Here is a 24,436-nt window from a genome sequence, read left to right as displayed (position 1 = left end):
TTGATTTTCTGAGCTTGGCAGCTGTAAGAGAGAGATTCATCCCATCAAATGTCAGTACTTCAGCAAGGTGCCTCAGTTAGGAACACAGGTACGCTGGACTCTTCTTAAACTTAGTAGAGGAAGAAGGGCAGCTGCATGGTAAATTCAGATCTTAGGTGCACACTGGGAATAAGGGAAGATCTGTACATTGAAGAAATCAAAAAGAACAGTAGAAGGAATCTATGCAGACCATGCTCCTAACTTAGATGCCTCAGTGAAGTCCGGGGGATGAACCTACCGGAGACTGGAGTTGAGAGAAAAGGAGACTTTATTTCTTTCTGGAGTAAAAACAGTTGTAGAATTATGAACAAGAAATTCGTTATGGCTGTGTTCAAGGACACAGGAATTATCCAGCTGCTTTTCTTAAAAGATAAAGGATTGTATTAAAGAAGTATGTGCCTTCAATACCATTTTTTCTTCCAGGCAGAAACAACCTATAGAGAATCAAATACTGGCCAAATGCTCAGGGCAAAAGGATACACATAATTAACTTGAAAATGGCTTCTTTATTCAAAATGTAATGGTGACTTGGGTGTTATTAAGTCTGCTTTGGTAATGCTCTTGAGCAACACGTATTCTGGATTATAAACATGCAGCATCTGATTCCGGCATCTGTTTCCTTTCTCTCATACGTGCATGTTACTGAGGAGCAACTTCATTGAGCTTAGCGAGCTCTTCCCTTTACAGTTGCAGGGAGGACCAGCTCTGCAGCCCCCAGGTGGCAGTGCCTGCACTGTAAAGACACAAAAAGCCCCAGGCTGGAGCTGGATGAGACAGAAGTTACCCTATGTCTCCAGGTACTGCACTCGTTTTTAGTTACGCTGGGACTCAGTTTAGCCAAGGACCTTTGCTGCATTCTTAAAAAAAACACTTTCAGCATTTTTTTCCCCAAACTGCTTCTAAAAGTCTATGCAAATGTGCTAATAAGGTTCAGAATAAAAAGCTCATGAATTTATGTTAAAATGCATCTAGATGATGACCTGCCTAGAAATAAACTTTAGAACAGTTATCTATTTGCAAACTGGAATATGTGTTATTATGCATTTGAAGAGGTGGCTAAGAGTAGCATCACCACCAAACCATCAATATTCTGCTATATTCATTATCGATCTGCAATTTAGGAAAAATAGAATATTCCTGACATAAGGCATATTTATAAATATCAAGTGTATTTAAGTTATTGAAGGTAGATTTTATGGTGTGTCCAAGAAGTAGAAATAGGACCTTGATTTTCTTCCAAAATATAAAACTTGTGGCAGGGAAGTTACAATATTTGAAGCTGACTCTACTCTAATTTTTCTCATTAAAAAAAAAAGCAAAAACAGCGTAATTATTGTGACTTCTTTTTAAAATTGGGTGCTTACAGTCACCGTGTTCATACTGGTTAAGTACAATCAACATCAGTACAATTGTCCTAAATTTGCATTGCTCCAAGACTCTCTGTTTCAATCCCTCTGTATCTTGATACATCTTTAATGATTTAAGCTAGTGATCGTTCAGAAAGTAGTTCAGTCCAACTCTATGTAAATGTTTTCATTTGTGAAAATGCAAAGAATCAGAAATAGACTTTCAAAGATAATATCAAGAGTTTTATTTGTGGGAGTATTTATTTGTGGGAGTATTTGTAGGAGATCAGGAAAAAAGAGAGTGGTTAACATTTCTCTCCCCAACAATGTCATTGTTCATTATATTTTATCAAGACTGAAAAAACTACAGATCTGTATATTAGTGATAATGGGTCCTGAAGACTACCTGCCAAAGAAGTTGCAACATATATTGTAGTTATGTAATTTGATAAAGTATGTCATCCACTGTAAAATAGGTGAAGAGGCAATCTGTGCAGTGATTTCAGATTCGAATGATGTGATTGTCATATGAAACGTATAGGCCGAGGGAGGAGAGTGAGCGTCTGGAAAGTGTTGAGCTGAGCCTTTTTGAGTACTTTGACAAATACTGTTTACTGCTATGTAAAAATACACAGACTGGCCCTAAATGCCAGGGTGAGGCACTGCTGAAAGCAAGGGGTATCAGAAGATGCATTTGGCTTTACAGCTAAGTAGTGGGAGGTTTGTTAGAAAAATAAATTTTATCTAATTTTCCAGCGAACCCACAGAAAGCTGGAAGATAATTGCCAAGCCATGTAAGATTTATGAGAGTAGCTGTTGCTACTGTAGGGCAGTGTCTGATTTGTTTTTAAAACAGGAGTAATGCTAGTGAGGTCTGTGCAAAAAGATAGTTGGAAGATGACAAGAGAATCTCAGTTTCACTTCAGAAAGTTTCTAATCCTCACGGCTGTAGAGAAAAGTAAAGTTCATACAGAAAGCACAAACCCCAAAAGCAGAATACCTGAAAACAAATGGAAGAACCTGAATATTGTTATTTTAAAATATCTGAGGACTATACATCTAGAGCAATCTCTTGATATTGGAGAGTCTGTCTCAGAATTTTTGTTTGCTTAGGTTTATTTATTGCCTATTTAGTTGATACTGCTATAGTTGCTGAATGCAAATCAGTCTTTTGGTCTCTAATTACTTTAAACATATTTATATAAGACTGAAGTATACAGATTTAGTTGATCTACATAACAAATGAAAATCTGTCTGGATCATGTCAACCTATCTTATTTGGTATTTTGGGTGAAGTCCTCACGCAGGAGAGTTCATACTAAAGGAATTAACTCAGGTTAGTAGAAGGGCCTTTTACAGCATAGTATACTAAGAGATATGGAATATGTAAACACAAGCATTTTCCACAATTCATGTAAAAATGGCCTTTCATTACTGATTGAACAGATATGAGAAAATGTCACTATACTTCATCAAAAAGAGGGTTTCTTCCTGTGAAAATGAGCCTTTTTTGAAAACAAATAGATGATTAAATGATTTTAAAAAACCTTTTTAACAATGATTTAAAACTTCTTTTGAAATGGAGAAAAGTTTTATAACTTTTATCAAGTTTTGATGTTACCCAGTTTTGACATTTCAAAACATCCCTTTCTTTTTTTCAGCCCTTCAGTGGAGGGAAAAGGAGGAAAGGAGGAAAAGTGTAAAAGAGGTGCATGCAAAAAATGAAATATTTTTTTTCTCTCTATTCTGGCTGGAACAAGCCCTACTTAGTCATCACCAGAGAGATCTCTTTCTCCTTATCCATATTGTATGAAAAGACACTAAGTGAATTTTCCCTACCCTGGATTATAAGTATTTATCTGCATAACTATATGAATGAAAAAAGAGATCAAACAATAATAATACTGTACACTCACTTTGAATATGTTCAAATGATTAAACTGAAGTGATGCAGGACAGAATTTAACTCCTAGTTAAATGCAAACGGTAAGTTATTCAATTAAGTAATTTTATAGGTGTATTTGTTTGTTAATATCCTAACGGAGAGCAGGTCACTGATGCCTTAGGCAGTGCTGTAAAGTAAAGAATGAATATCAGGTCACAAGGGAAGAAGAGTCAACCCTCATAGTGATTTTCCCAATTGCACTCAAGAGAATTCACCACTTCCCAGCATCTCCTCCATAACTTTGTCTAGGAAACTGTGTCTGCAACTTCTCTGGGATCTTAGTAATCCATGCTCTCTCCTGTACACAAACACTCTGAATAATAGAGTATGAAAAACCTCTAGGAAATAGAAAATACAGAAATAATAAAGGAAATACATTTAAAAAAATGAATGAGGACTCAAATAAGATGGGAATAAAAAGTCAGGTAAGTAAGTACTTGTAAGTCTTTTTCATTATTCAGTGTATTCCTCAGAACTATGTATACTGTATGCCTGTCAGACATATTTTTGCTGGACAAATTCTGTAGTTGTTACACCCAGTTAAAATATTGAGTGAACAGGGAGGATTCACAGGAAAAAACTTGTTGTCTCTTCCTCCATAGAATGGAGTAAGTAAATTTGCTGAGAAAAAACTCCCACAGAATTGGTAAAATACATGCCAGACATGTCTGTTTAATCACTGATCCACTATTGTTTGTTTGTGTAGATTGCAACTCTTTGCTTTTTACACCTTGATAACATATTCTACACATTGTCAAAAAACTCAGACTGATGCTCTCACCACCACCACCGCATTGCAGGCTGTCTTGGAGAAGAGCTTGGCAGATATTTTTGCATGAAAAGCCTAGAGAAGGATTTCATAGTTGTCCGCTTCAAGCTTTGGTAATTAAAGACAGAAGAAAACGTAGAAGAAATTAATAAAATATATTTAGACAGAAATTAATAGGGAATCTATGAAGTTGTACTTGTATTGAAACCAAGTGTAAATCTTCACGTCTGCATCTAACAAGCACAAAATCATCTAATAAAAATACTTGTAATGAAAGTGGCACAGTCCGTAGCTGAGGGGAGGATTATTTACTTTCCCATCTGTTAACCTCCAAGTGCAAAAGTAACACATCTTACACTGTCAAACATCTGATTGCTATTGCTGAAAGCTGACTTGTCATAAGCTGGCTCCAGGTTGCAAGTCGAGTTGCCAAGTTAGCATGGTGCTAATGCTGGGCTAAGAGATCCTAAACTGGGGCATAGAGCCACACCACTGTAACTCTACAGCATCCATCCAGCTCTGAGTGTGGAGGCATGGACACATCCCTCTCTGTACTTGTCCAGCTACTTTTGTTCTTATACAGTCTCCTACCAGTAATGCTCATAACATTTTTTTTCCTTTGTCTGTAACCCTGACACACATTCTGCTTTGATACTGGACCCAGATGGGTGGCTTGATGTTACCTGGCCATCTTTCCCCACTGTGGAAGCCTGGTATCCCAGCTGGCCTCTCCGTATCTTCTTTGTACAACTGAATTTTAGATAGGAGATGGAGGAATATTCTCTGCAGTGAGGTGCAGGTAACTGTTTTATTTGAGGCGCCAGTCATTTATTAGTCAGATCTTTCTGTGGAAGAAGGTGGTAGGTGAACTACAAGTGTGGGCAAATGGGAATTTTAGAGAGTGTATAATTTCGTGTGCAAATAATTTGTTTGAAGAGGTACACACAATGTGAACATAGGGTAAGGAAAGCAGGAATTTTAAGGCTGTAGTAGTTATGAGGACAGACAGTTTTTCCATTTTGTCTCAGCATCAACAGCACAGACAGACTCCTCCCATCTGCTGGGCTCAGCAGCATCACTAAGTGAGCTTGTGGGAGGTGGCTGCAGTGATCCAAAGGTGTTTTTTTCCAAGAAAGAGCAGGCACATAAGTACACTCTTGCTGTTGGTGAGGACAGCATCTACCTGGTAGATTTTGGTTTATGTTGATGCTTCATGCATGCAATTTAAAAATAAAGGGACTTGACTGTAAAGTAGCAGGACTCCTTACTTTTACTGAAAAGTATTCAGCATCCTACAGACTTTGAACAGGAGAAAAAAACGAAGAACTGCAAAGCCTCTCACAGCAGTAGTTACTGTCTGGACAGAATTTCCCAGCTGGGCTCTCCCCTCACCTGGATAAAATGATGGGCCCTGTAATGCATCGAGGATCCCGACTCTTCTGCTTTGGGTCTGTCAGTTGGGGCAGCTGCTGCATCCACAGCTATCCACCCAAGGAGAATGTGGGACTGCTGGTGAGTATTCTCTTTGTGTCCTCACATCTTCTTTCGTCACTCATAGCTTAGGCGTAAGGCCCAGTCTTCTCAGAAGAGGTTCTTCTCACTGATCTGTGCCATATATAAAATACAGGTTTTCTTCAGACTTGTCCCCCTGATAGAAGCCAATTCTCCCCAAGAGCTTCCCTCTATTCCTCACAAAAGTTCCTCTTTTCCCACCTCCAAGAAGGCAAGCTCATTCCCAAGGGAAAGAGAATACTTTCATAGTGGCCTACAGACAGATATGGAGCAAAATCCCATTTCTGAAGAATGGCTTTTGTGAGTCCTGATTATTTTCCCCAGCAGAACTGCTCCAATATGTGATTTTATAAGACATAGCCCTCAAAAGTTAATTGTTAGCAGCAACTCCCTCCCCCCTTACATCATCTCCCAGTGTTGGTAGTTACCCAAAGTTCTCATATATGATTAGTGGTGAGCTGCACTACTGTAACTTTCAAGCAAATAATACTGTTTCTGTAAAGATTTTATTCATAAAAAGCTCACCACCTTGGCATGAAATATATTGGATCTCTAGGAAAATAATAAATTTGCTTTCTCTTCTGAATGTTTCTAAATATCTTTTGTCTATGCGTGTGTCCGTGCATGTCAGGGACTAGGATAATTTTTTCTAACTCATAATGGATTACTAGTGCTTCTAGTCCAAACATTTAATATAATCCCCTGTGGATTATTTTTCCTTTAGAATCTATCACGTTTCTGGGATTATAGCTGCAGAAGTTCAATAATATCAGATAATCTGGTTAGCAATAGACTGCTTACCCTAGAAGCATTCCAGTTTGTTTAGCTTCATTTAACCTTATTTCCTTTAACTTAGGAGACTATCATTGGATTCTCAGCATTTTCACTGGCAGTTCTTGGACCGGCTGGATGGTTCCTGTGCCACCTTCCAAGCTATAAAAAGAAATAGAAGACACTCTTTCCAAATCAGGATCTGGAGGCTCAGATATGCTGTAGATACTCCTAGCTTGGAATCTCTTTAAAGGGAGAACACCATGGCTTGAGGGTCAGTTTAAAACAAAATGATTGAAAAATAAGTTCAGGTTTTATATATGCTACCTTCTTTCTGTATGAAAAAGAATCCAAATAGGGAATATGGCTAAAGTTCCAGTCCTGTGGGACAGTCACAGATCAGAAAGCTATACACATTTGCAGATATTGTAGAACTGTACCCTCATACAAAATGGTGTAACGATACAAAAATATCTTTCCCAAAGTCTACCCTTCTACCAGAATAAATGTTTTTCTGCAGGTTGTGATTGTCAGATGCTTTATTTTCAATTTTTAGATTTAAATTTCTGATATTGGAAAGTTTTTGCCATGTATGCTGTTTATAATAAATGCTATGATAAATACTTTAAAGTCCAGACTATATTTGAAATGAGTATAATAAATAATATTCATTATGTCATATTATGGTATTATTCATGTTATGAAGGAATGCCTTCTAATGAGCTCATGTCTGCCTCGAAAAACATGGAGTATTAATCTTTTGTGATGCCTAAAGATTAGTTGAATATGATTTATAACTCCATTAAAGTCATCTGTAAGACAATCCACAATAATATCAAAACAGATTCTGAAGGGTTTTGAATGAATTCTTTTTTTGGTTAAGTAAGAGTGTACATTCTTGCTGTATTTCTGAAGTATGATTTTCATATAAAATGTTTGAGTTCCCTTCAGGCCTTAAACCATAATTTGAGTTTTCAGCGTGAAAATGGAGACACTTTGATAGTTTAAAGGAAGTGGTGGTGCTTTATTTTTTATGGAACATTATAGCTTTGTCACTTGAATCTAACAGCCTGATCTGAGGCCCTGTTACGTGTATGGAAGGTTTCCTGCAGATTTTAATGAGTTTTGGATGGGGACCTACATTCCTGCTATTCAGAGAAAAAACCATGCCAGTAAGTGTAATATAGGTGGGCAAGTATAGTGAAACACTGCTCTTGCATACCGTAGGTATATCCACTGAAATCAATTAGCCTATTTTGCAAAATCTTTTGTAAAAGACTGTTTTAAATATTTCAATGTGCCTACTTGTGCTGGATAAAGCATCTAATTTTGTCATCTATATCTCACCTGGTAGTAACTAAATAAACCAGTAAGACATGACACCTTTCAGTTGTGGTACTTGTCCTTTTAAATTCTGATAACAAATAATAGGTTTGCCTGGTTATAATGAATACTCAGAGTATGTGAGTGGAGCAGTGAGAATTGTACTTGATGAAATTCAGTAAAAAAGCTAGACAGTGTTTAATATCTGGCAATCGCATTTCAGTGGCAATGACCATACTTGCAGCACACTGGGTATCACAGTGCTGGGGCTCCCTGCTAGGTGAGGGCTCTCTGAACAGTGCTGTGCTTCATGTGAGGACATCAGTGGAGTGCTTTGCAAAGAGGGGCAAACCCCATCATCCTGTAATTATACAGATGGGGACCACCAAACAAAGCATCTGCCCAGGGTCAGGCAGCATGTTAGCAGCAGGTGGATGTAGACCTTTGAAGGAAGATCCCTGCTGTGTTTCTCATGGTGTATCTACAACAATGGTTTGCATTTCTTACAGATGTACCAGAGCTGGCCTCAAACTGGCTACCAGCAGTAGTTCCTAATGGTAAATTGCCAAAGTCTGAGCTTCCATAAAAACATAATGACAGCCATTCTAGCTAAGACAAGAGGTCTTGAGTTGAATTAAACTTTGGAATATCTACATGGCCTGTGGTTATAGTTATGTGCTGCAGTACAGATTTATGCTAAAATGTTCATTACAGCTCTGAGTAAGGAGGAGTGTTAATGGTACCTTTCATCCACTATATTGCCTCTTCCCAAGCATGGATGCTCCAGGTGAGGTCCCACTATTACTTAAGAGATCCAGTAGTATTCAGCTTATGGTGCATAGACTCACTGGGTCTACAAAAAGTAACTGGGGAAAACAACCAGTTGTCAGTTAGGCTTAAATTTGCTATAGATTGGTGAACACCTCCGCTTGAAAATTTCTAAGGATTGGCAGATGAGAAAAATGTGGACACTCCTGTCTAAGTTGCAGCAGCTTTCCTACAGGTTGCTCTAAGAGTGCACCTCTTCTGTCGATTTAGTTCACTTCTTGTTTTGCCCCAAAGCTCTCCTGTGTGATAGACCACTTCAGTTCATTTTTGTAGCTCCCAGACTCCCATCTGGAGCAAGCCACTTTGGTATCTTCACCTGGAGGAGGGACCAGCTAGCTGACTTTAAATTGGATACGAGGATAATACCTAGGATACAATTTACACAATTTAGTACTAAGTACTAGGATACTATGTAGTAACAGTACTATTTAGTACTAAGTACTACAATAGTACTAGGATACTATGTAGTAACAGTACTATTTAGTACTAAGTACTACAATAGTACTAGGATAATAGGATACTAAGCTACTAGCACACTAATCTTGAAGGACATGAGTAAGGTCAGTCAACACTTTTTGTTCCTGAGCCAAGGCTTGCTCCCTGTGTGGGTCACAAACACGGTACACAGGAGGTTTACATGCAATAAAATGCCTAGGATTTTAGCAGTGTTGAAAGTTGCATAGCTTTTCCTCACCTCCTCCCTAGAAAATCTTATGCCTTCTCTTATGACACTGTTTCTGCCCAGCAGAATCCTTTCTCAGACAGAAATGGGGCTTTCAGTGTTCTTTGAACTGCTCTGGCATTTTTACTTATGTGCAGAAATAGTAAAGCAAAATAAAATTTTTGCTCTGGGTTTCCTGTTGTCCATCTCAGTGTCATATCTGTGACACGGCCGTGATGCCTTGATAAGGTTAAGAAGGCAATTTTGGACATTTTTCCTCATAACTCTCAAAGCTTCACTAATATTACAGTATGCTTTTACTTTAGCGGTATAGGTGGTTGGCATGGACAGTTCTGCACAAGTCTGAGACTACAGGCAATAAATAAATCAAGTTATTGGAAGGGGATCTAATTCAACCAGGGTGACACTAATTTTCATAAATAAGGCATGGTAGTTGACATTAATGCTGTGTTTCTTAGGGCTAGTAAAGCAAATTCTGATTTTATAATAGTCCTGGTATATGCTCATCAGGTTTGTGCTAATTCTCTATGCAGGTCACCACTCATTTCTGTAAACTCCACTGCTATGGCAACAAATTATGTAATTTGTTCTTTTAGAGGCTAATGAGATTACACTAGAATAGTAATTGAGAGCATTTATCAGAGATATTTTTTTACTCTGACAGATACTGACAAATGTAATAAAAAAACTAACATCCAAGGAGCTAATTGAGGTAATTCTCAGAATAAGAAGAAAATTACAGATTTGTAAAAACAACAACTGCATTTCCTGGTGCTGATTTTTCCCTGAAGTGTTCATTATTCCATTTTGGGGAGGGGAAAAAAACAAGTATTAACATCACAAGCTGGTTATGCTGTTCGGTTCATAGCACTAGTAATGAAGCCCAGAGCTCTTCACCACTCAGTCTCTCATTTCGAATTAACCCAAGTCAGTGATGACTGAAATGCATTTGTCATATGCCACATGGCAAAAGTGATATGTGCTGGTGGCTTCAGCCAAGCTTCTGATCACATCATGATCACTTCTACCATAACTGCTAATATCTATTCTATTCGATTCTATTCGATTTGATTCTACTCTACTCTGTCCTGTCCTGTCCTGTCCTATTTTAATTCTATCCTACTCTACTCTACATCTTCCTCTTCGGAATAGGCCGGGACCCTCCTACAGGACAGGGAATATCATGATTATCACCAGTTTATGTTCTTTCTTCTTTCATCCTATCCTAAGGGCAATAATTGTGTGCAAAGAGAGTATTTTAATTTGGCCTGCTTGATTTTTCTGTACATATTGCTGAGTGTTGGTAACACTGAAGGCAAGACAGGAAGTTTTCTTTGCATTTGTAAGTCTCAGCACAGAGGCCAAGTTTTGATACTTTTCTCCTAAGTTGAAATTCTTCCCCTGCAGAGTGTCAGCAAAAGACCTCAGCACTTATACAAGCTATCTTTTGAGTGCTGAAGTGATGCACAAACATTACGTTACTCTTGTGCACAGAAATGATTTTCTGTGCACAACAGACATCTCTTCCATTCAGCGTGTTTTGGCTGATGCTAGTTAACCCAGGAGTCCTGAGGAACAGCTCCAGAAATCATCCTGTGCCAACAGGGATACATGGTGCAGTTTATCTGAGTTGAGCCTAATGGTTCAGTTTAATCCTACATAGACTCTTTTCTCAAGCAATTATCTATTTCACAGTCATTCATGAGGATTAATGCATAGAGAGAACACAGATTTAGGGACAAGTTACATTTAATGGGGTCTAACTATTGCTGTTAAATGCACATATCTGAGCCTGAAGGGCTTCATCTGCTGTTTGAATCTGAAAGATGTAAGGTCAGTCCCTGAGCAGGACCTGCTCAGGGGCTCCAGATCTTTTCCTTGCATCTCGGTTAGATTAGCCTGTGGGTAGTGTTAGATCCCCAGAGAACACCATGTGGGTTGAAAAGCCCTGAGTGCCAGGGAAGCTTGCCCTCTCCTGTTCCTGCTTCATTTGACTTGTTATGTTTGTCTTTTTTCTTACTGAGATTATTGCTGGCTCACCAGTCAGACTTCCCTCTCCCTTGCCTCCTTCATTTCATGGTAGAGTATTCAATTCAGATATGCCTTTAGTAATTAAAACTAAAGTCTGAGACATTGCAAGAGTTTTCTGATCTCTCATGTGCAGTTTATGGCCTCTATCAAAATGCAGTTAATGACAACCTCATGCCAGAAATCATGTGCAAGTATCAAAAAATCAAAATACTGGCTTAAAATAAATTAAATTAAAAATACGCTGTCTTTATTTGTTTTGTGTTGTTTGATAAAACTTACAAAGCCTTTTGATCCTTTCCTCTCACTTAGGCATTTAAATCCTCGTTCGTTTCAAACTGTTTATTCTGCATTTGAGTCTCTGAATGTGTCAGGCACGAACGTACTTTTATTTAAAATTCAAATAGATATTTAGGTAATTACCTGACTCTGGAAGCTGGATCTTTAAGGAAAACACCATGAGAATATATTGAGAGTTGGTAACAGTGAATATCTCTGTATAAAAACATATAAATATATACCTATATATTGATACGTAGACAGATGTGTTTATACACACACACAGACACACACATTTAATTTCATCTATGAACAATTTAAGGAATTTTCTGCATACAGTTCAAGGTAGGAGAGATTAAAATTTCATATTTTTCAGGAAAGATTACCTTTCTAAAAATAGACTTCTTAATGCTTGGAGATTAAAAACAAATGAACAATACTCCATTTTGTCTCTGTTCAGAGCTTAATACTTGAAAATTTAATTGAAACTGACAACAGTCGCATAAACAGTGAATTTATCTCTGGAAGACTTCTTTTCTTTTTATAGTATATTTCATTATTGTATTCTTGAAATATATTGTAATTGCAGTTCTCACCGTTATTCTGGCAGACAATATTAAGTTAAAACACAACACAAAAAACACAAACTCCACATCCCTTCCAAACCTTATCTACCTTATCCTGCAAAAGCTATAGTGGAAGAAAATAGAAGAATAAAGTCTCTTGGGACAGCGGAACAGAGAATGTGCTTCATAACTAATTCCTCTGTGAGAGGTGGATAAGTTTTGTCGCTCTCTTGAATATACTTCGTCATCTTAATATCCAGAAATCCAAGCTCAAGAACGGTCCATCCTGCCATGTGGGAAGTCAAGCAAAGGCAGCAGGAGGCTTGCATGGATAAACAAGGAGTCCTGACAAAACTCAGGCATAAAAAGGAAGCATACAAGAGGTGGAATCAGGGGCAGGTGATCCAGAAATACAGAGGCACTGTCCAAACGTAAAGAGATGGGGTTAGAAAAGCCAAAGCCCACCTGGAGTTGAATGTGGTGAGGGATGTGAAGGGCAACGAGAAAGGCTTCTAAGGGTACGTGAGCAGAAAAAATTAAGACTATGGAACATGGGGGCCCACTGCTGATTGGGGCAGGGGCTGGTGACAAAGGACATAGAAAAGGCCAAAGTACTCAATGCCTTCCTCGCTTTGGTCTTTACTGGTAAGACTTGCCTTCAGGAATCCCAGGCCCCTGAGGCCAGTGGGAAAGTCTAGATCAAGGAAGACTTACCCTTGGTGCAGAAGGATCAGGTTTGGGAACATTTAAGCAAACTGGACATACACAAGTCTATGGGACCTGATGGGATGCATCCATGAGTGCTGAGGGAGCTGGCCGATGTCACTGCGAGGCCACTCTTGATTATCTTTAAAAGGTCAAGGTGATCAGGAGAGGAACCTCCTTACTATGACTGGAAGAAAGCAAATGTCACTGCTATCTTCAAGAAGGGCAAGCAGGAAAATCCCGGGACCTACAGGCCAATCACTCTCACCTGGATCCCTGGGTAGGTGAGGGAGCAAATAATCCTGGAAATCCATTTTCAAACATATTAAGGACAAGAAGGTGATTGGAAGTAGTTATCACGGATTCGTAAAGAGGAAATCATGCCTGACCAACCTGATAGCCTTCTACGATGAGATGACTGGCTTGGTGGAAGAGGGGAGGGCAGTGGATGTTGTTTATCCTGCTTCAGCAAGACTTTAGACACCATCTTCCATAATATTCTCATAGACAAACTGCTGAAGTACAAACTAGATAAATGGACAGTTGAGGTGGATTAAAAACTGGCTGAACTGCTGAGCTCAAAGGGTTGTGATCAGTGGTATAAAATCCAGCTGCAAGCCAGTTGCTAGCGGTGCACTCCAGGGATTGATATTGGGGACAATACTGCTTAATACCTTCATTTATGACCTAGATGATGGGACAGAGTGCCCCCTCAGCAAGTTTGCAAACAATATGAAAGTGGGAGGCGTAGTTGATACACCAGAGGGTTGTGCTGCCATTCAGTGGGAATCTGACAGACTGGAAAAATGGGCAGAGAGGAACCTCCTAGGGAAATGCAAAGTCCTGCAACTCAGGAAGAATAATTCCATGCACCAATACAGACTGGTGGCTGACCAGCCGAGAAGCAGCTTTGCAGAGAAGGACCTGGGGGACAGCAAACTGAACATCAGCAAATAATGTGCCCTTGGGGCAAAGAAGGCCAACAGCATCCCTGGTCTGTACTGGGAAGAGCATTGCTAGCAGTTCTGCACTGTTGAGACCATGTTTGGATTGCTGTGTCCTGTGCTGGCCTCCCCAGTACAAGAAAGATACGGACATACTGGAGCGAGTCCAGCAAAGGGCCATGGAGATGATTAAGAGCTGGTAGTATCTGACATTTGAGGAGAGGCTGAGAGAGCTGGTACTGTTTAGCCTGGAGCAGAGAAGGCTCAGGGGGGATCTTATCAATGTGTATAAATACCTGACGGGAGAGAGGAAGAAGACGGACCGAAACTCTTCTCAGTGGTGCCTAGTGACAGGATGATAGGCAATGGGTACAAACTGGGACACAGGAAATTCCATTTAAACATAAGAAATTTTTTTTAGTGTGAGGGTAGTCAAACACTGGAACAGGTTGGCAGAGAAGCTGTGGAGTCTCCATTGTTGGAGATAGTCAAAACCCAACCGGAGACAGCACTGAGCAACCTACTCTAGTTGTTCCTGCTCTGAGCAGGGGAGTTGGGTTATGCAATCTCCAGAGGTCCCTTCCAACCTCAGTGATTCTGTAATTTTGCAAAATTCCCACTCATCAGCTCAGAAAAGTACAACTTGTCTTTTTTGTTTTTCATCAGTTTGTATGTATGTGTTCCATTCCCTGTTCATTTATTGTTGAAAATATGTTCTTGCACTAATGACTTGTGGACTTTCAGAGCCTGCAGCTTTTATGTGTGCTCTTAACTGAGTGCATGCAGAAGTAAAAGGCACATAGACATAAATCTCAGCTGCTTAAAAATGTTTCCAGTGAAGCACTGTATGCATTTTATTAGACAAACCCATGAGGATCTTGCTGAGAAATGGTGACTTCTATTCAGCACAGAGACTTGAGAAATTAATTCCCAGAGTACCGTTTTCCTGCATTTGCTGCTTCTTGGCATTTCTTCACAAGTTAAAACATGGCAGTCTATACTTATATTAATAAACTAGGCAATCTATCAAAGAGTTTGACCCAATAACAGAAAAGTTCGATCAGGATTTATGCAGGGCTTAGGCATTGCTTAGGCATGTTATAAAGACTCATAAGCAATAATTTGGTTTCCATATATACCTGAATTACATGCTGAACTGTATAGGACCTTGTTCAGTAAATGTAGGCATAGCTGCAATTTTCAGGCATTTAAACCAAAGATGAAATTTTACATGATAAATGGAATTCATATTTTCCAGCATATTGCTTCATCAACTTGAGTGTTTTTAATAGACTCACTACTACAGTACGTGAATGCGTGGTATATTTTAAAAGATACATATGGGACTTCAGTTTTTCTCAGTGCTGCTAGTTCCCTACTGTTCCCTAATGAGGAACAAAGCAGTTAAGCATGATTTGCTGCATCAACAGACAGAAACTCATGATAAAGATGAAAACTGTCTTCAGTAGCCTGTTTCAAGGAGGTCTGCAAGCCATCTGTCTATATTTTCACCACTTATGTCCTGTGCTGTGAGGCCTAGGGTTGGAAGGGCTTGTAGCACCATGTGGCCTTCCTGGACACTTGATCAAAATAAACAGAAAGGCTTTCATTGACTTTGGCAGAGGTTGGATCAGATATCAAAAATCAGTTTCCAATAAGAGAGTGAATATAAGCGTAAGAAGTTTCTGCCTCACCTTGTTCAGGTAGCAATCTGCAGGATCTTGCAGAGAGCTCAACAGGAAGGAGCAAGCCACATATAGGACAGGCCAACTGCTCTTTGCTTTTGTGAAGTACTACTGAAGAAAATGGAGGCAACTCTTCTCCCAGTTAAGCGATGTCTTTCAGCTGCTAATCAGTCCCATTATAGTCACTGCAGCTTGTTCATACTAGCCAGTGGTAGTAGTTTATACTGGCTCCTCTCCCTCTTTGGGGTTTGCAAATAGAAGGGAGTGTGGAAAGAACTACATGAAGGCTGTGATGGCCTCAAGGGAAATAGATTAAGAGCTCTGTTTTGGAACTAATTAAGTGGTGTTGAAAAAACATTGCACATTCAGTATTTTTAGAAGATTGCTCTGAGAAAAAAGCCAACCAGTTAAATGCCAGTGAAAAGCGTCTGCCCCTTCACTGCAGTTCCTGTCATAGAATGTGCATCATCCTCAAATCTGGGCAGCAGTAATTTGGATGCATTGCCTCGCATGATGAATAAGAAAATGTACCTACTTCTCTCCACCTCCATTGCACTGTCCTCTTTGCCTACTGCAGGCCTACTCATCTTAGGCAGCCCAGCTCTCTGAGAAGAGAGAATATACTCTAACTGGCTTTGTATCTATCAACTCTCCCATGCCCTGGCTGATGGAATCCTGCTGCCTCCACATATCTTTCTCAGAGGTGTGAGGATCTGAAAAAAATGAAAGAAATTTGGAGAGTTTCAGAAAAGCTAGCTGTTAATTTCTGAGACCTGATACAGAAAAATGAGAAAGCTGGGGAACTGACGAGACATACATTCGCAAAAAATTTCTCTTGGAATGAACAGAAGAATAATGATTTAAATTATATTATTACTGCACTTCTTTTTGAATGCTTTCAGTTAGTAATAACAACTTCAGTACTTCAGATAAAGCTACTTTGTTTCAAGATTTGTAATATTAGGAAATACACAGTTCCTATATGCTGTAGAAAATATTTACATTGGTTTTCACTGAAATAGTGTTAAGTAAATTAAAACCAATACAGAGGTGGCCTATTTGTCTTTTTTAAATTCTTTCTTTAGTAATGTGAATTTCTTTTATAACTGAAAAGCATTAAGGCTCTATTTATACATTCTGTCTGTGCACAATGAGTACCACTTCCCTTTCTGTTTCCACAAGAGTATTCTGCTCCTTCTGTTTTCAATATTTAAATCTCTCTTCTCTTTCCACTATAGATACATGTCAATATATAAATATCTTAGTATGTACACATCTCCCTCTGTAAAACCTCATGTGGTGATATACTGTACGGATGTTTGCATATACATATATGTTTCTATTTAAGAGAAAAGAACACCTACTTACGTGTCTTATATTACTTGTCAAGGTGCAGATTCCCTCTACCTGCCCTCAGGCGCCGGTAGCCTTAAGGCAGGGTACTGTAAAACACAGAATCCCTCTGCAATTGATGGAAAGAATAGGTACCTTCGGAAGGCAACTCAGACCTTGGACGGCCTGAATGACTTTCTGGAGCTACACCACTGGATGTGCTCACGGATCACAGGGTTCTCAGTTTGAGTATTACAGTAATGTGTCTAAACTGAAGTGGAATGAACATGGGTCCATGTGCTCCATAAACTATATATATTTCTCACTTTTAGAAAATGTGTATTATTTCAATTTCCCTCACTTTTTCTTTGGAAAAGAGAAAAAAAAGGTTTTTCTTCACGCTTTCAATATTTCTAAAAATGTTATATCTTTAAGCTTTCTAATGATGTTTTCGCATGGCAGGAGTCTATAGCTGTTATTAGGGTCCTCCTGAATGTTCAGGAGCAAAGAAATTTCTGTCTCCATGTGAATCTGGAAGGGCCATGCGACAGACCTTGGGCTATCGGTTCTTTCAGTACCTTAGGTTAGAAAGCACAGGTATGCCCATATTGCAGGCCACACATTCTGAGCTTCCTCATGCTCCTTTGGACTAGTGGGCTGCACAGTGCTGAAGGTATCTGCCTCAGGGTACCTGTTATCCTTTCTCCCTCCTTTTGTTATAACACTAGCTCCACTTGCGGGATAAGGAAGGAGATCCTGCCTCCTTCTTCATGGCATGATTAATTCCTGGGGCCTCTGCGGGTCCTTGGCGCACTCACAGACCTGGAGGTTGTCTCGATGTGGGCTCCTCACAAAGAGCCTAGTGCTCCCACCATGGCTGGTCCTTCCACCCAACCATCATCCTGTGCTGATGGAGCTTGGGGCAGCACCTATAGCTGGGAACTAGTGATGGAGAGGCGACAGGTTCAGAGGTCTGAGTTCAGCCCTCACCTCTTTGGGGCAGGGAAGTCAGCGGCATGACCATCCATCCCCAATGTCCTCGGAGCGCTGAGGAAACAAATGGGGAAAATGAGCAGATGCACATCACCGTGTGCCCTGCTGAGGCAGACATGAAAGCCGGAGGGTGTCAAGGCGAGGAGAAGTAGCCAGGGAAACAAAATTTGTGCCTTAAGCAGACACCCTCACGAATAATTCCCTCACAGTACTGCTGTCAGCCACGGCCGGCCTCAGTGCCCTCCCTCTGGCCTCCCTGAAGCTCTAGCTCGGAGCAGCAGGTCACGGCAGGGCTGTGGGAGCTGGGGGGCAAGGACCTGCTCTGGCGGCGACGGCGACGCTCGCTGCAAACCCCACTCGGGGAGGCCGCCGCCGACCTCGCAAGCAGCGCCCCCCAACGCCCTGCCAGCCCGGGGCACTGCCACCTTCCGGGGGCACCGCCACGGCCTCCGGGCGGGGCGGCCCCTTCGGCACAGGCACCGCCGCATCTGACCGTGCTGCGGCGGGAGCTGCGGCCGCGCTTACCGGCAGATAACGCCGCCGCCTCGGCAACCTCCTTCGATACCCCCGGCCCGTGTGGAGGGGCGCGGCCGCCGCCGCCCTCCGGCCCTCACAGCCCCCGGGCAGCCGCACGCGTCCCCTCACGCAGCCGTTCCGCCCCCGCGGCCGCGCTGCACCGCCCCTCGGCGCCCATGTTCCCGCGGCACCGCCGCGCACTTTCCCTTTAACAGCCCGCTCCCGCCTCCGGCCCTGCCTCGGCCGCGCCCCGCGCCCGCCGCTCCCCGGCCCGCAGCCCTGCGGCAGCGGCCCCCAGCGCGGCGCCGAGGCGGGGCGGGGCGGGGCGGGGACGGCACCGCCTCCACCTCCGCTGCGGCCGCGGGGAGCCGCTCCTTGGCGGCTGAGGCGGCCGCGCGGGCAGCAGCATGTCCACCAAGGCAGAGCAGTGTGAGTGGCGGGGGCGGCCGGGGGCGCCCGCTGCGGCGGGGAGCGGCGGGCGGGGGGCGGGGGGCGCCTCCCTCCCCTGCGCGGGGCCGAGCGCGCTGCGGTCGCCGCGCTGCGGGTGGCCCCGGCGGTAACGCTGCCCGGGCTCCGCGGGAGCGGGCGCGAGCGGTGGCTGCCGCGGGGCGGTGGGGGGCTGCCGGCCTCCGCGCTTTTTCCTTCCTAGCCGCCGCTGTTTCGCTCGCTGCGGGCAGCCCCGAAAGCCTCCGGCCGCCCGCTCCGCGGTGACATTTCTGCGCTGCGTGGCGGAGGAGGCAACATGTTTGTGCAGCCCGAGCGCGGCGGGTGGAGGGGAGGAAGCGAGGGGCCCGGCGGGGGCCATGCCTTGCCCCGTCCCCACCGAGGAGCCGGGCATCCTCCGGTGAGGACAGGAGGGGCCCCGTGCGCTGCGGTCTTGAAGGTGGCTTCGCCGTGAGGCGCCGGGGAGGGGAGAGGTGGCGTCATTCTCGCTCGTGCCGTTCAGGTTTTGGGTGAATACAGGGCGGTTTGGCTGTGCCGCGCCGGCTGCCGGCCCCGAGGCTGCGCCTGGGCCGCCCGCGCCCGCGCCCCGCTCGCCGGCGCGTTGACCACCATGTTGTCGAGGTGGGACGCGAGCGCCGTCAGCTGACATGGTGGCCGGGGCGCCAGCCGCTCCTCGCCGCGCTCCGCTGTTGTTACTAGTGACAGCAAATGGTGCGTCTGCACCAGCCCCGGTGGGAGGCCTGCAGGAAAACAGCGGGGCGGGCGGGCTCGTCACCCCTGCCTCGCCGCCGTCTCCCCTCGTGCGCTGTCCCGGGAGCGAGCCCGGCAGCGCCCGGGCAGCGGTTTGGGTTGATGTGTGATGTGATCTGACACCCCAGATACAGAAACTCGCTGTCCTCTTGGTTATGATCTGTTGATTTTTTCAGGTCGCTGAGAAGAGCCCTTGTGTTTATATAAGCCTGTGCTGGATTGGGCTAGTGCAAAGAATACTTGTTTTTTTCCTGTAGGGTTAACCCATTGCTTACAGTGACAGATGACATTGCTATTACATATTATGTGAACACTAATTTATTGCCGTGGGGATGCATTTTTGGCCTCATGAGTAGACCGGCAATGTTCTGATCGTGTAACACCTCTGAACTGTGCAGCGTTCGGGTCTGTGCGGTCTGTCCTTCGTGTCTTCCCCCTTTGCCCTCCCTGGAGTTCTGTGCTCGTTCCCTTTCTCTTGTGCTGCGCACACCTTAGTTACGCGTCTTCCACACTGACATATGGAAAAATTTCTGCTGTCCTTGTCCCAGAACTGTCTTTGGCATTTTCCTTCCGTTCTGCTCTGCTTTCTGCATTCCTAATGTTTTTTCCTGCTCAGTTTGAGCTGCTCTTTCATGTTTTTACCTGGCTGTTTTTTCTTTTGCTCTCCTTGTGTTGCTCAGGAGACTGCGTCTTGGCTCCACCGTGTCCCTGTTTTTCTTTTTTTGTTTGTTTTTAAGGAGATTTACTCAGGGTCCAGACTGTAGATCTTTCTTCCTCCTAGCGCTCTCTCTCATGATGCCCAGGTAGAGTATTCAGTTAAGGTGCATACCGTGTGTTTTCTAACCCACTGAATGTATTTTGTTTACTGAGTTTGCTCCCCTGGGTAGCTCTTACGGCATTGCCAAGTGTTTTGCTCTTTGCATAATTTCAAGATTCTCTCACCTGCGATCTCTTTACACATGGTGATGGTTTCCAGCAAGGATTATATTGATGAATACATCACTACCAGGCAAACTTTCAAACCCTGACTGTTGCTGCTTGACTGACAGGCAAGAACCAGAACGTCTCAGGTAGGAGTCACAAGTCGTAATGAATCTGAATTTACCAAGAAACAGCAGCAAAGTACCATGAACGAGGAAACAGACTAATCAGTTCAGGGAAGGAGAAAAAGAGGCACTGGTCTAAACATGGATCTGTGGCCACACAGGAAGTGTTCCCACCCCACAGCTCTGACGTTTGTCAAATGGTGACAGTCTGGAAAATGGCTTTGAGCGGCCTCCCTTTTTTGTGACTACATGCATTTCATACTAAGAATTATTGACAGTGGCTTTTGTCATTTGGCTCATCACCACAGCATACCTGAGATGTTCTGTTATATCCAAAGAGAATTAATTCTTTTTCAGCTCAAATAACAATAATTGACATTTAGTTGTGCTAAGTAATGTCCTGGGTATGGACTCACCCTCTTCTTCACTAGGGCAGTAGAGCAACCAAGACCATCTTTAAAGACTCTTAACAGTTTTACATTTGATTCAGTCAAGGCTTACAGAGGGGTTACGGGGCTTAGTTAGGTCTGTGTGGATACTAGAGAGATACCTAGCAAAGCACCATGGAGTAACCTCACCATTTCTTTTTTTGGATGATGACCCTATGACAGTGGCTAAGCACTTCCACAGAGTGACATCACTTTCTGCCGTGTGACTCTCTAGGTGCTTAATAACTCAGAAAATTAGGTCATTTATGCATTTCTGTATCTTCAAGGCTTGCAAAATTTTGGTCTAGGGATACTGCTGAAATTGAGTGTTCTGGCACACTGTAAAAGATGAGGCTAAAACCTTTAGCCTAACGCTGAAGCAGTAAGAAATTATTTATTTTACAAAAAAGTGATAATATCTAGGAATTACAAGTTGTCTATTATATTATTTTAACTGATGTAAATGGATGAAAATGCTGATTAATAGAAAGGAATGGATTTCCCTCTTTATGTAAAACAGCAATTATAGATATCCTTTACTCTTTATTGAATGGAAGAAGCTGTAGAGAGGCAGACAGCTCTTTGGAATACATCTAGACCTGAATTCTACCATTATTACTGGAATTTGTTTATCCAGTTCACTTTTGGATATCTGACAGCGAACCATGGCAGCCATAGTAAACCATACATCCCTGCTATGAGTCGTTCTCTGCTGGGTACTCTGATCGTGATCTTCTTTCTTTGCAAATATTCCTGGCTTATACTCTTTCCCCCAGCAAGAGAAAGTAGCATCACAAATTTTTTTTCTCTTCTAATACCGTCTAGATTGGTTTTTATAGGGACTTTCATCACCACAGTGAAGGATATGTGTCTGTCTTTAAATCTGGTAAACCGACCTGCAGATCCAGGATGGGTACAGAGATAATGAACAGAACAGATGAGTTGTGGGAAGAGGAAAGGAAAACAGGTCTTTGCTAAAATAAACTTCTTCCTGTAACCTGGAGTGAAACCCATGATGACCAAATGTTGCTATCCCAGTGTCTCGGCAATTGTGTGGGAAGCTAGCTATAGCTGGTCATGCAGAGACAGGAATAACCTGCTAAAAAGCGCAGCTCATATGACCCAGGCCTATATGGTGGCCTGAAATGCTTTAATCTTAATCATAGCTGTAGTGAGACAGTGTGATTCCACATAACAAAACTTCTGTTTTCAGTTGCCTTAAAAAAGTGATCTGTTTTAATTATCCATTACAGTTACTTTAAGATAATACTAACTTTGTAAAGTAAAACAGAAGTGAGGAAATATCATAATTAAGGTTGCTTATACATCCTTAGTTTACTACTTTTGCATATGCATTATGACACTGTTGCTAATTACATTTTTCACATGCCATTTTCCCACGGACCCCAGCCCTTTTCAGTCGCACAGTGGGCCCAGTGATGAAGCAGGGTAACATCATGAAGGAAGTTTTGTTTGTAGAAGTTTCACTTAATGCAGAAGCTGGAAGGGTAAAGTGAGTATAGCAGGAAGCAGGAGAGAAAAGATGATCTTGATAAGGGCAGTTGAATGCTGGAGGACTGGATCTCTTGTCATGCAAGTCAAACAGTATTCTTCACCTGATTATTAACTGAGTGTTCCTCATTTTATGAATAATTGGCTTGAAATTGTCAAGCCTAGTTTGCTCTACTAATGAGCACTCGCAGATGCCTTTATGTACTTTGGACATAAAAATGCCATATATTGCTATCTACTCTGGAAAAAAAATGGCTGTCAATATCTTGGGTCAGAGCCTCCAACAGCAGTAGTAGACACTTTGCTCTTGATGTCTGTGCCTCTGTCTTGTTCTTTGTTTTGGAGACAATGCCACCTCTTCTCTTTCAGCCCATCAATGATGTAGAAAAAAACCCCAGAATGCTCATGAAATGTTCAGGTGTAGCAGCAGAGGTATAGGAAAATCCCTCTGGAAGTTAGTATACTTCTATTCAGAGGAGAACTTAAAGAATTATTCATTTTTTTAGTACATGGCATTGAACAATGGAAATAAAATATTGACTGATTGCTTGTTTAGGAAGCACTGTCTATCTCCCACATTGAAGGACCCCTGGGTGGAGGGAAAAGGTATATCTTGATGTAGTTAAAGACTGTGTCATAATCAATATGCTCAAGGGGCTAAAGTAATTCAGAAGCGTCTCCGCTTTTAACTGTCTGTTACGTAGTCTTGGTGCACTTTTAACATGATGAAGAGTTCCCAGCCAACTCTGCTTTCTTTGAGGCTATATCTGCACAGACCAATGCTGTCAACAGTGCTGAGTGTTCTAGCTGGTACTGCAGTTGAGCAGGTACAGCACTCTGCCTGAGCCAATACACTCTGTTTCTCAGCACGATTAATTAGTCTGAGCAGAGCAAAAATGAGTTCAGAATGTGCACAGATATCTCTCCATGAAATTGTCTTGTGCCATATAGGCAATGTAAAGCACCAAAGTTGTGTTGGATAATCACTTTCTTCCAACACTGAACAAGTATCTTTATTAGAAAAGGTAAACAATGTTATTTCTTAAAAAAAAAAAGTCAGTTTCAGTAAAGATGTAGAGCTTCTTGACTACATTTCCTCTGCTTCATTAGACTTCCCAAGACATTTAAATAAACAGCACAGATCTTTTCATATCAGTGTTTCATTGCATAAAGTAAATTCATAGCCTAAAACAAATCACATAAGCTCTCTCTGTCTTAGCTTATGTCTCTGCTTTGGCTATAGAAATATTTTCTACCTCATATGAACCCTATGTGATCCAATGACTCATTCATTATAAATGAATCTTGAGATCCTTGGAGACACTGAAAAAGTGCAAAATTCTTTTTTTTTTTTGACTTGCTACTTGCTAACACAAAGTCAGTCTAAAACAGACGCAGACGTTCAGTGCCTTCCTTGCCTTCCCCTCGGCACTCTTGCACCAGAGTATTCAATTTATTCTGCCTAAATAGAAAGAATAGAGGGACTTGTCTCTTTGGTACAGTTTAATTCTTCAATCTCAAAAATTCAGAAATGCTAGGAACAGATGTGATTCCCTGAAAGCCTGCAATAAATTAATTGAACGTTTCTGTATTTCTGTTTTTTGTCTTTTATCCAGTTGCTTCCAAAATCCGCTACCTCCAGGAATACCACAACCGAGTTCTCCACAACATTTACCCCGTGCCCTCTGGAACTGACATTGCAAATACTCTGAAATACTTTTCTCAGACGTTATTGAGGTAAGTTTTAACTAATGCTCCCAAAGAAAAAAAAAAGACTTAAAGAATTGTGGGGGGATTCATTGACTTTTTTCTTGGTTACAAAATTTAATAGATCAATGCTCAAACAAAAAGAGTCAGAGCATAATTTAAGAATGGTATGAATATCTTCAATGGCTGTTGCCCAATTAGCCCAGTTGAGCTGCTTATTGAGTGGCTGATTCTAAAATAAACTTGGTTGCTTACATGTTTGCATGGCCCTCCTAAGCCTTAGCTG

At 42.1% G+C, this 24,436-nt stretch overlaps 1 protein-coding gene and 1 long non-coding RNA gene across 7 annotated transcripts in view; one reads left to right on the top strand and one right to left on the bottom strand.

Moving 5' to 3' along the window:
- Positions 1 to 1,617: 1,617 nt before the first annotated feature.
- LOC112990067 (uncharacterized) lies at positions 1,618 to 18,462 on the bottom strand. Of its 2 annotated transcripts, none has more exons than XR_010389334.1 (7): positions 18,273 to 18,462; positions 16,791 to 17,801; positions 15,432 to 16,135; positions 11,667 to 11,738; positions 8,449 to 8,571; positions 6,413 to 6,544; positions 1,618 to 5,704 (listed from the first exon to the last, which is right to left on the bottom strand). It is a non-coding gene; the product is annotated as an uncharacterized LOC112990067 (long non-coding RNA). The 2 variants fall into 2 exon arrangements; XR_010389335.1 differs by having other exon boundaries at positions 17,745 to 17,801.
- Positions 18,415 to 24,436, top strand: part of UNC79 (unc-79 homolog, NALCN channel complex subunit) — a 111,206-nt gene continuing 105,184 nt past the window's right edge. For 4 of the 5 annotated variants that reach the window (XM_064512149.1, XM_064512150.1, XM_064512148.1 and 1 more), the window contains exons 1-2: positions 18,415 to 18,692; positions 24,060 to 24,180. In XM_064512149.1, coding sequence (XP_064368219.1) covers positions 18,671 to 18,692; positions 24,060 to 24,180 — 143 coding nt within the window. In that variant the 5' untranslated portion in view covers positions 18,415 to 18,670. Of the gene's footprint in view, positions 18,693 to 19,389; positions 20,528 to 24,059; positions 24,181 to 24,436 lie in introns of those variants that run through there. The other variant, XM_064512151.1, reaches the window with a different exon arrangement.

This window comes from Dromaius novaehollandiae, chromosome 5 (genome assembly GCF_036370855.1).
Source record: "Dromaius novaehollandiae isolate bDroNov1 chromosome 5, bDroNov1.hap1, whole genome shotgun sequence".
Taxonomy (NCBI): Eukaryota; Metazoa; Chordata; class Aves; order Casuariiformes; family Dromaiidae; genus Dromaius; species Dromaius novaehollandiae.
Note: the sequence above shows the minus strand (reverse complement) of the source record. Positions and strands in the feature narration are given on the sequence as shown.